At 40.3% G+C, this 12,491-nt stretch overlaps 1 protein-coding gene across 9 annotated transcripts in view; it reads right to left on the bottom strand.

The window, feature by feature from the left end:
• CCDC88A (coiled-coil domain containing 88A) overlaps positions 1 to 12,446 on the bottom strand; it is a 67,999-nt gene extending 55,553 nt beyond the window's left edge. For 4 of the 9 annotated variants that reach the window (XM_031058339.1, XM_031058341.1, XM_031058340.1 and 1 more), the window contains exons 1-2: positions 11,915 to 12,446; positions 11,693 to 11,793 (exon numbers count right to left, since the gene is read on the bottom strand). In XM_031058339.1, coding sequence (XP_030914199.1) covers positions 11,693 to 11,793; positions 11,915 to 11,977 — 164 coding nt within the window. In that variant the 5' untranslated portion in view covers positions 11,978 to 12,446. The remainder of the gene's footprint in view (positions 1 to 11,692; positions 11,794 to 11,914) is intronic. The other 5 variants (XM_031058344.1, XM_031058345.1, XM_031058346.1 and 2 more) reach the window with 2 other exon arrangements.
• Positions 12,447 to 12,491: the final 45 nt, after the last annotated feature.

Below are 12,491 nucleotides of genomic sequence, written 5' to 3'. Positions count from 1 at the left end.
CTTGGCTCATTATTCTTCAACCATGGGAGGTCAGTTGTCTTTGACACTCCCAATTAGCACATGTTAGCCATGACTAGGATGAGTGACTTGGACAAAAAAAATTGTTTCCCATGCTTGCCAGAGTGCAATGCTGCTCTCAGCACCTTCCAGTGCAAACAGGACTTCACCTCTGTGCTGCAGTAACTGAGATCTTTCTAACCACATTATGCCATCAAATGATTATAAGCACAGACTGTTTATAGGCTACCTACTAAAAATGATCCTGTGCTGAAAAGTAAATGTTGAAAACTGAGGGATTCCCCCCAAGCAGCCTCTGTGCTGGTGATCACCAGAGCTCCCTAATCTTCAGGCACTGATTTATTTCTACCTTTCAGATTGTGTTAGAACTGTCAGGTTTGTGTATGGAACAGCCAAGCACAGACCTGACAGGTCCCTCCTCACACCAGTGTTATGAAAGGAACATGATTAGGTCCTGGAACAGGAAATTCCTTATTTAAAAAAAACCCAAACAACTAAACCCACCTTCACTTCCAATACTGATAAGCAGGTCTAATTTTCTCAAGGACTCCAACCTGAATGCTCATTAATCCACTAAACAGCATTTTAAATATTATTTATTTAGTCAATATAGTTCATCATCTCAAGTATTGCTATCTTGATTTGTTCTTCTTGAAGAGGAAATAATGTAGCAGGATGCTGGCTGCACATTTCCATTTTATGTGGTTTGTAGAACTGTATATTTTCAGGCTGGTCTCAGTCATGACATACTTTTTACTAAGCATGAAGTCTGATGTGCAACTATTTTTCATACAGAAAGATAAAATTCTAAACACAAACTTCCAGAACCTTCTAAGAGCAACTCTAAACTCATTTACAGTTCTGGCAAATTAATTTATTAAAGATTTTAATGAAGTACTTTACTTATACCCGTAAGTTGAACTGTTGAATTTCTATGACCAGTATAATGTTTATATTTTTATTAGTGCAAAACAACTCTGTTTACTAGAATAGTACATAATAGTAATAGTATATAATAGTAATAGTACAGTATATAATAGTAAATAGGTCCAGCAACACTGAAATAAACTGATGGAAATACAGGATGCAAATTAAATAATTTTGAAGGCAAAAAGGTCTATGTTGCCAGTTTAAGACACAGCTTTAAAAAGCAGTGTCTTAAAACTGTGTTTTTAAAACCCTCAGATTCTGGTGGCTACTGTAAACATTTTTAAGGCCATCCTTGCTCTGAACTGCTCCTTTTATGAGTGGGGATACTGAGCTGCTTCAGTGGCAAACAGCCCAGCAAAATAGGGCAAATCTGTCTAGAAGTCGATAGGAAGCAGAGCGGTAAAAGATCCCCTGAAGCAATTTTACATTTAAGAGCAACCTACTTATGACAAGATACATTAATTTCAATAGCAATAAAAGCAGACAGGAGCATCTATCCCAATAATGCATTAGTTTAAAACTCCTGATTACACAGGGAACTTCAGTGATTTTTGAAATCCTACCAGTGTCATGAATCACAGATTGAGACTTCATATAATCAGGGATTATGTGTCTTTAATTTTTCATTGACCAAAATCTATCAGAAATGGGAATGTGATAGCTTAATGGCCTCATGCTTAAATCTATGCAGACTGCAAACCAGTTGTGTCCTCCCTTGCCATCTGTTCCTTGATGGTACTTAATGATTAAGTCTGGTATCATAACGCTCCCTAATTTGAACTATACCATTGTTTGAATGTATTTGGTGAGTTCAGTGAAATGCTACCCTGTGGTTCAGCTCACAGCAGCACAGCATTACTTGTACAAATAAATGCTGCATGCCTTAATAAAGTTTATTTTCTGCCCATCCTTTGAACTGGAATGCTGAGGTTCACTCTTGGTATCTGTCAAATATTTCAGTAATATTTCAGAATTTTGGGATAGACTTCAACTAAAAAAGCAGCACCTTCACTTGTACAAATAAATGCTGCATGCCTAATAAAGTTTATTTTCTGCAAAGTTCTTTTAACTGGAATGCTGAGGTATCTGTCAAATATTTCAGTAATTACTGATAACAGAATTTTGGGATAGACTTCAACTAATAAAGCAGCACCTTCATTATTTACTACCGGCACAAAAATAATAAGCATGCTCAAAACGTGTTTTACAAAGAGACTTCATACAGCACTGTCCTTTTACTGACAAAACAATAAAAAAGTAAAAAAAAACAAACACGGGGCTTTCACTGGAGAATAACTGATAATCTTCAAATTGCTTAACATTCTACAATCTACCTTTTAGTTGTAAAATACTGTATTTCTATCCTTGAGACGATACTGCTACAGCAGCAACCAATGCAGTGTGGAAATGGTCATCTGCTCAAACATCTGAAGATATCCCAAACACAGATACACTTTGCCACAAAATCAGTATTAATGCCTCCATTTAAGGGCACTGTGCTAACTGTGCACTTAGCAAGGACTGACTGTGTGTGCCAGAAGTCCAACAGCTGTATCCAACGTTTTCTGCCTCGTGATCCTGTGAGCTTTAGGAAGCAGGCCTCACATCAAACGTCTTTTGGCCCTCACACAAAACCCCACTTCCTAGGATTATGTCCAACATCATAAACTGGTAGGAGGCTGAAGCCCTATGCCTACTTCAAAATAACAAACAACCAAACCACGACCAAGTGGCCTGACCCAAACAGAGTGGCTGGTGGGATCACAGGGAGCACTGCCAAGAACCTATCTGTGCATACTGAGCACATGCACACAGCTTCCCTCTGCCAGCCTCAGCTCAGCAGCTCAACTGCTCAAGCTGCATGGTTCCTCAAGGCTGCAGGGTGCTGGAAAAGCTGCAGCTGTGTCCTGCCCAGTAACCCAGTGTCTCCCTGCCCCGGGGATGGGGACCTGCTGCACATCACAGCCACTGCGTGGTCCTCACCAGTGTGAAGGGACATCCCCTGACGGCCCCACACTGCCAGGGATGTGGGAAGGTGCCAACAGCCAGGCTGAACCACAGGGCATTCAACAGGTCTGCTGACTGAGCTTTCATTTCTTCCTCCCAGGGTTTAAAAAATCAACAAAACAAAAGTCCAGAACAGCCCAGATTTATTTTTGTCCTCTTTTCCCTAACTGCAGCGAAGAAGATGTATGCAGGTGAGGAAAACGTGTGAGAAAACAAGAAAGGAGGTAAAACAGCTCACCTGTTTGCCTAAACACATCTGTGACTAAGCAAACTCTGGTGGAAAAGACCAAAACCTTGGACCCTTGAGACAGTGTTCACAGGGGTCTGAGGATGAGGGAAGAGATGAGGATCTGACTCCATGTTTCAGAAGTCTTGATTTATTATTTTATGATATATATTATATTACAACTATACTAAAAGAATAGAAGAAAGGATTTCATTAGAAGGCCAGCTAAGAATGGAAAAGGAATGATAACAAAGGCTTGTGACTGACTGAGACAGTCTGAGACAGCTGGACTGTGATTGGCCATTAATTAGAAACAACCACATGAGACCAATCACAGATTCACCTGTTGCATTCCACAGCAGCAGATAATCAATGTTTACATTTTGTTCCTGAGGCCTCTCAGCTTCTCAGGAGGAAAAATCCTAAGGAAAGGATTTTTCATAAAATGTGTCTGTGACAGACCCTCAGTTCCAACTTTATACAGCAACCACTGTCTTTAAGGCCATCCATGCTCTGAACTGCTCCTTTTATGAGATATTTAATCAAATAATATGAAATAACTTCCTTACTATTGTTTCACCTTGACTATTCTTTTCCCATCACACTAAAAGGTAATATGTAAAAATAAAGCTTTCTGCCAAAAGTTGAACCTAGTGAGTCACTGCTGACTACACCAAGTAACCTGGGTGAGCTCCCCACAACAAATCAATGAATGGCACAGCTGGCAAAAGGAAGGAAAATCTGAAAGTATTTAGAGCACCACAGAGCACTTAACACACAAAATAAGGAAAATCTACAGGATTAGAGCACCACAGAACACTTAACACACAAAATAAACACACCTAGGTATTAAAATTTCGAGAATTCCCAGAAGAAACATCAACAAACAATTTTTTTTTATTGAGGTAAAACATGAGAACCAGAAAGTCTGACAAACACACTCTACCCCACAAATCTAAACATCTTTCAAGGAACATCTTGTTGGTTTGCTTGGTTCGTTTTGAAGGGTTTTTTTAACTAGAGAAGGTTTAGCAGGAAATATCATTTGAAAAGGGAGAATTAAACTGCTGTAGTACTTGCACCACACAATTTTCCAAATTAAACTAAACCCAAAAGGTGCCCAAGGATGCAAGACCAGGAAAGCAACAAGACTGACATGCCACAGAAGCAAAATACTGAAGATACTGAAGTCTGAAGTTCTGACTTCTACTTCAAGCACTGCCTGTTATTTTCCCTCTCAGAGCCAACATTTTTTACTTCTGAAACGAGCCCAAATTTTCAAGACCTATTCAGCTCAGTACCAAAAACCAGAGCAGATGAGAACTACTTGGCTTTGTGATTAACACCTCAAAGCAGCTGATGATGGGAGCTCTGCAAACATCGCCGCGTCGGTAACATCAGCTTCACACACAGGCACTGCCACATTCAAAATATTAACATAAGAGAAAATTCCTGTGTAGGATTTAAAAGCAATACACATTTATGCAGTCTTCTTTATTTAAGCTGAAAAAAAAACTTTTAAGAGGAGTTTGCAAGGACAAGTTTTTTTTTCTTGGATCCTAACTAACAGCACCACAGCAAGTATGTACTTTGCTTTATTTGATAATCACAGCACTACCAAAATTATTTCTCCTTTGAAAGACTTGGTAAAATGTTCACTAATTTTACTCTTGACTTTAAACTTGGCTACAAAGTTTAAAGCTACAGATTCTCAAGAAAATTAGTTCTCACTTCAGTGTCACCAACAGTCTGACCACAGGTAAACAACTCAGTACTCAGCATAAACAACTACAGGAAATACTGATCTGTGATGGCACCAAAGCTACACAGATATTGCAGTTTTAGTGACTAGAAAGCTCTTCAGTTGTAAAAACAGCACCACACAGACTTCCCTGAAATACTTTTGGTTGGAACACCACAACTGTAGATAATTTCCTTTCTTATGGAGGGAAATAAACCCTCTATAAGTAAATGATTAATAATAAAATACATATTTTCATCTTTCTCTACACCCACTGTTAAGAGTAGTGACAATGTGACATTTGCCTGCATTCTCTCATGCATCTCCCTGTCTCTGTATACTGGTTTTGCCCAGCACACACAATACTCCAAATGTACAGCAAGTGTATTCCCAAGCTACCAGGAAATTCCAGCAGACACTTTTTGCTCAGGGGCTTATTTAAGAAAAACAAAGATACCACACAGAGAAAAACTAGAGCAAATATTTCCCTGAAGCTTAAACCAAGATAACATTCTGTAATAAACCGAAGTGGACTGTCTTCTGTCACTACAGGAAAGAAAGCAAGTACTGGAGTGTTTCTAAATGTGCAACACAAAGATTCACTCAATGGCCAGGAATACAACAGACACCATTTATGGGTTCATCCTTTACAATTTCCCATCCCAAAATACAACATCGGGCAATTTTTGCTTGGGTCAAGCAGTAGCCTTGCTTCAATTCATCCCATTAAACAAAAGGGAGGCATTTTGCAAACAGTGCTCAACAACAACTGCCTCTGGAGCAGATTCAGGATAAAGGCTGGACTCGCAAACAAAGCAAACAAACACAGACACTCTCCCACAGTTACTCCCAAATAATCTTTGACCACTGAAGTCACGTGCTCTAACAAAGCAGCATCTTGGAAAAATGTCTTGATCCCTAAATAATCACTACCTAGGGAAAAGTGGTGTATTACAAAAGACAAGGAAGGCAACAAATTGCTATTTAGCTTAGAGAAAAAAGAGGAGGAAACAAAAATAAGAAGAACATATGAACAAACACAAAACTTAAAAGTCCCTTCTTAACCGAAGAAACAAATGAGAAAAATCTAGAAGTAAATCTCAAATTGGTGTAAGATAAGATGAGCTTGATTTAGTACCCAAATTCAGGTAACTAGGTTAGTTTTCAAAAGAAAATCAGAGCACAGCAATACTTTGCAAAGGTTTGTGGTGGAGAGATCCCCAGAGCATGAAACCAGCATCCCCATGAAAGCTGAAGCGGCACAGCCTTGTCACTGAAGGGTACAAGCTGATCAGCCACGTGTCTGTAGCTAACTTAAAACTGGATTTTACTGCTGCTCTTATTCTCATGGAGTGCTCTGAAACAGCATGTAGAATGTGAAATGCAAAATTCTCTGAAAAAGGAACTGCAAAGCCATAGTGAATGTATGTTCTTTCCTTGCCAGAATGCTTTCAGTGCTGAGACAAGTTATTTTGATATTAGATCTAAGATGGCTATTTATGGAAAAGGTTGACAGGCTTAACAGAATTCTCTGTATGTATTAAGAAATAGTTTTAAATTCAGTTTTTATTCCCTGGCCCAAGATATAGCCTAGAGTAAGGATGGGGTCAGTAGCAGGCTATCAAAAGAAATAAGGAGACAGAGTCAAAGAGAGATAACCAAGATGGCACATGAAGGAGACAGGGCAGAAGTGGATGTGTATGTGTAAAGCCAAGTAAGATGATTTAATTACTGATCTCCAAAATTTTGCACAGAACAAGAGTGAACTACAGAGGAGTTTCCTGCTCAGAAATAAATCAGGGTAGCCAGGATGAAGGAAAGCGGGTATCAGCTGTGGAAAAGGGTACAAAAGCATAACAAAAATTAGTAAAACAGAGACAGGCCAAGATCAAGCACTTCAAGCATTCCATGTTCATCCCATGCATTTTCCCCTCTACCAAAAACCCAAGCACCCCACACGTGCAGGGATCAGCCTGTGCCCACCTCACCTGCCCAGTTCAGAGCTCACTGCAGGCTGATGGTCCCATCTAAAACCATTCATCTTTACACTAAGAACTACATTTGCTCTTCTCTAATCAAAAGGGTTTAATTTCAACAGTCCTGGTGCACATTGTGCTGGACCACTTATTAAAGAATTTGCTTCTTGACAAAAAAAAAGGGACTGTTCCAAATTCAGCTTTCCTGAAGAAAAATCTCAGCTCTGCTGCTGCAGAACTACTCTTGGGAGCAAGAACTCTCACAAAGTCCAAGTGACACCTTGCACCTGTGGAAAACCTGACAGAGCACATCTGGGAAGTGTGAATCTACACCAGGAAGTGATAAAAGTGTGGATAGCAATATTATCTGTTAATGATATCTGACCTTTTCCTAAAAAACACTAAATTCCTAAAATTTCTAAATTCCTACTCCTGCTGCCAAAGTCCTTTTCCTCAAAACTCTTTTCCATTTCCCCACCCAGGCAGGGCCTGGCTGAAGCTGCTCTTCCCAAGAAGGAGTTAATGGATTGAGAGGCTGCACTCTTTCACAGATCCTGGCAGCTGGCTCCAGCTCTGGAGACAGAGTCCAGTTTTCAGGGGGAGATACAGGCAAGCCAGGAGCATGGGCTGGCAAGCTGAAGTGCTTGGAAAAAAGCACACAAGTGAGGGCTGAGAGCTGCACACAGCAGCCAAGGAAGCTGTCCACATTCTAGGCACACACCACCAGGCAGCCAGTCCACCTGGAAAATCTGATGCTGTGAAAGGCCTGCAAGTGGATTCAGGCACCAAAAAACAGTGGGAGAATGGTAAAAGGGGAAAACCCAGGAGAAGAATGAAAGACTGCATCTTTGAAGTAGTTTTCAGCATGTCTGGATGCAAAGACTGATATGGAAAGTATCACTTAATGAAGACCAAAGTTATAAAAGGAACACTGGGATGAAAGCAGCCAGGTTTTCCAGACAGTGGATTAAATTCATCCAGCTCCAGAGCTTGGTTCTGTACATTACCAGCCCTGCATACAGTCTGGGTCCAATACTTCCTTTAAACCAGATTTATTTCCACAAATACAAAACACAGTAATATAGAACAATTAAAGCTACAATACTGTTTCAAGTCTTTGTTGCTTGACCAAATATTAATGGTGGTGGTAAATGTAATGAAAGCCCCAATCTTGTAAGTACTTGCAGCTGTCTCTTTTTATTCAAAGGACCCAGCAAGACTCTTGTCAGTTTGGGAACCACAGCTCATACTGAAAGACTTTCATCGTTTCTTACCCAATCCTATTGGAATTCAGTTAACAAGTATCAGAGAACAAGACCTATCAAAACTGGAAATAAATACCATGCAGAAAATGAATGTTTCTGTAAAAATACTGTGGTTTTTTTTTGGATCAGAGGAGTTCATAAACAGCACAGTGCTAAGACTATTAAAAAAACCTGAGGTGATGTTAATCAGGATCTGGAAAAATATCTCCAGGACAACTGAGTATTATTTTACTGCAATTGTAATTGGGTGTGCAACAGGTGACTAATCCACTGCATGATACTGGTTCCCTGATTTCAGTACACACACAACAGACTGCACTCCAGCCTAGGAACACTTTATAAATATAAATCAGAACTCTATGATACAGAGGTGCAGTGAAGGTATGAAGCATTCCTGGCATGCTCCTTCACCTCCCTGCCATGGCAGAACACCAGTGCAGCGATCTCTGGGGCTCTGATTTATTTCCAAGATGCATGACCCCTTTTCTGTATCAAAGAGCACAAAGATAAAGGCTCAGATTTAGAAAGACAGATGGGTTTCTATGCACAAGAATCAGATACTGAGTGATCCCAGCAGAAGGTAAGTAACCGGATACTTCTGAAGCACGGGACCTAAATTTAAACAGGAAATTAGAGACATTCTCTCAATGTAGGAGCTAATATTATAAACACTGGGAATCTCCTTAATTAAAAACAAAATTAAAAAAAAAAAATAACATCAATTGGCCTGTAGCATCTCCAGCAAGGAAGAGCCCTTCAGATGTAACTGGTCACTGAACAGAATCTGGGTAATTTTTCACGTGTCCCAAAACATCCAAAGGTAAAAATCATACAAGGAATGCAATGAATTCTCTCATGGATGAGGTATTAACAAACTCAGTGCTGATAAATCTCAGCACCAGCAGCATCCTGCAGCAATTCCAATGCTGACACCTCTCTTCCCTGTCTCAATCATTACAATTGTTGAAAATAAAGTTGATCCAGACAAGCACAAGGAGAACCAAATGCTGGACTCTCACTTGTAGATGATGGAGGGCAGGATTAACTCTTTTCTAACTGAACAAAAAACCTTCCCTAACTAACAAAGCCACTTTTTTTTTTTCTGGACTGTGTAACTGTTTACAAACCATGCCTCATCCAATATTAACACTCACTTTTATGGTCACAGAATTTGTTTTTTCAACATTTGGCAAGAAAAAAGTAAGAATTAAAGTATATATACAGCAGGACTACAGCACCTCTAACAGCCCCCACTGCCATAGCTCCTAGCCACAGACCTCTAGTTCTCAAGTGAAGTCACTGAGCTTTAAAAAAAAAAACCAAACAACCAAAAAAACTTCCCCAAGCCCAACATTCTGACAAAAAACACCCTTCTTTTGAAGTCACATGACACAAATTTTTCTGCCACATTCCCTCAATATATGTTAGTAAATAAATACTAATAAAAGGAAAAGAGAAATAAAACCAGAAAACACTGTTAATAATCTGTATTGATGATTAGTTAGAGCTGCATCTTGGAAGTGTTTTTGCAAATGAAGACATTTGCTTAATAGGTGGATATTCAAAATGTACAGGACTAAAAGTTAACACAGCTTTCCACAGTGACTTCACCACAGACAGGACCACACTGCAAAACATGAAACAGTTTTTCCCCTATTTCAATCCTGGCACAAAACCCAAAACAAACTGAACTTTCCCAAAATATGAGCAGAGTTCTAAGAGGCAATTCTAAGCAGTAACCAGCCATGCTACATCTCAGCTCCCACAGGACCTTCCAGTGTAGTGACATATTTCTAAAATTAATTTCATTTGTACATCAATGCTTTTCCACATTTCACTGTTTTCACTGCTCTGAATACCAAACTAATTTTTTTTTAATTTACATCTCCAGTGTGTATTTTTTACACACACACACCCAATGCTCCCTAAGTACAGTAATCATGGCATGGGGTCAAGGAAGCAAAAAGTCACAGCCAAATTCAACACACAGTGCATTAGGCATGGGAATGTTCCTTCTCCACAGTTTTCCATTTTACATACATGCATCAATTTATACTCAGTATTAACAAACTGACTGGAAAAAAAGTTGAAGACTATATTCTTCAAAATCACATTGTTCCACTGCTAAATTTGCCTTCCAGCTGTCAAACTGTTTTATCCCATACAAGTTCTACATCTCAAATGCATGGCCACAGCTGACAATCTACTTACTCTGTGCAATCCAAGAAAAAAAGAAAGAAGTCGTAAAATAAAAATACTATTCTTCAGTGAAATGCATCACCTAAAATTCTTATTAAAGTGTGCCAGATTCCACTCAGATTTTGTTTTTCCAGAAAGTTCCATTCCACCAAGCTTTCCATGTTTCTCAACATTAGAGTGAGTATTAGAAGTGAATACTTGGGAGTCTAAGTTGTAGAGAAATAGGTGACAAAGGAAATACTGGTTTCAAAAGGCTATGAATTCACACTTAAATGTGGTAAAGTGTTGCTCTTTTGACACAGACTAGTTACACAAGCTGAATACCAAGGATAATAACTTTTAAAGCACTAAAAATGAATAAAAGCTACGAACAGAGCAGGAGGATGCCCATCCCTGAGCAGTGTTCCTGAGGAACAGCTGCCAACACAAGCTGCTCACACACTGATGGATGTACCCAGCCGGCCACAAGCCCACAGCTTTTCATACCTATACAGAAAATGGATGGATTTCTCTGCAGAAACTCAAAATATCAAAAAAAAATAGTATGTAGAAATTTTTGCACTAGTAACACTTTTATGATTATATCACTAGACACCTGACAAGTGTTACTCTCCAGCATGACAGTAGTGGGCAACATTCCAGTCAAAATTATGATTAACAGAGAGCCACTGTAAAGGATTTTTTCTGACAAGCAGAGTTTTCAATAAACAGTTTATAACGCCATGTAAAAACGTTTCTTCTGTCGGCTGTAGCCAGAAAGCACTCTACACTCACAATTAAAGCATCAGCTTTACTGCTCAACTATCTAGTCTAATTAGGAAGTGTGGAAAATGAAGAGGAAGGAGTGGAAGGGCAGTCCTTTTGCTCAGTGAACAGCCCTGTGTGAGTTGCATGCCATCCTTAAGTTTCATGTCACGTGCACCCAGATATGGATTAGAACCTTATTAGCCAAGCAAATTTATTCAAAATTTTCTTTATGAGCATGACTTACAGCAGGATGAACCTTTTTTATGCCTCTCAGTGGAAATCTGGGAAACTATTTACAGTCATCCCATTTTCCAGTAAGTTCTACAATGATGATTCAGCCTGCATCACACTATACATCCTGCAAATACATTGCTTGGACACTCAGCTGTGTGGAGCTGGGATCTGCCACGATCCCAAGTCTCCTCTTAACTCACCACATGACCGGGTCACGCACAAATGAAAGTAATTTACCAAGGTCAATAAGGGGAGAGGGGGAAAAGGGTTTTTTCATAAGGTGGCAACAAAACACAAGAGAAACAAACCAGCAAAAAATTACCCCAAGGCAGCGCTTGCCCACACTCACATTTGCAGCATGACTTCGTTCAGATACACTCCATCCACCAGCGCCACATATTCCTCCAGGTTGGTCCCATTTCCTCCAGCCAGCGGTCCGAACGTCTTCACCTGGAACAGAAGCAGCAGCAGCACCGTGACACCGAGGCCACCTCGCTCCCCTGCCGCAAGGCTCTTCTCAAACAATGAGCAAATCAAACCAGGAACGTGTGAGGGGAAAATGAACGCTTACCCAGGTGACAAGAGGGCTCGACATGAACTGCTCCAGAAGGGGTGTGAAGATCTCGTTCTCCATTTTACAAAAAAATGGTTAACATCAATGCAGCTCCTCTGATGCAAAAAATCAAGATAAGTCCTTCACTGCAGCAACTCTCTGGAATGCTCCAAGGATTCAGCTGGAGTGAGTGAACCCCATTTTTACCGAGCGATGCAACACCAACAAAAGTCAGTGCACTGGCAAGCGGGATTTATCTTCCTCTTTCAAGAAAAAATGCATCCGAAAGTCCATCTACGCGAATTTCAGCCTTTCCATTGATGCCTCTCCCTTCCTACATAGCGAAGAGGTGGAAGGAAGGAAGGAAAGAAAAGAGGGAGGCTGCCTAGCTACTGGGATTCTGCATCAGACAAAAAAAAAAGAGAGGAAGGAAAAATCTGCTTCAGCAGCGGCAGCGCCTCAGAAAGGAAGGAGAAATTCCAGCGAAACTCCGCGAGCTCATCCTGCCCCTTCCCCACAAAAAAAGCCCCGAGCCCGGGCGAGGGGAGCAGCGAGGGCAGCGCCCCCCGCCCCTCTCGCAGCCCAGCCCCCCGCG

The sequence above is a fragment of the Geospiza fortis genome, unplaced genomic scaffold (assembly GCF_000277835.1).
Source record: "Geospiza fortis unplaced genomic scaffold, GeoFor_1.0 scaffold275, whole genome shotgun sequence".
In the NCBI taxonomy this organism is placed as follows: domain Eukaryota; kingdom Metazoa; phylum Chordata; class Aves; order Passeriformes; family Thraupidae; genus Geospiza; species Geospiza fortis.
This window is presented reverse-complemented; position numbering and strand designations above follow the sequence as displayed.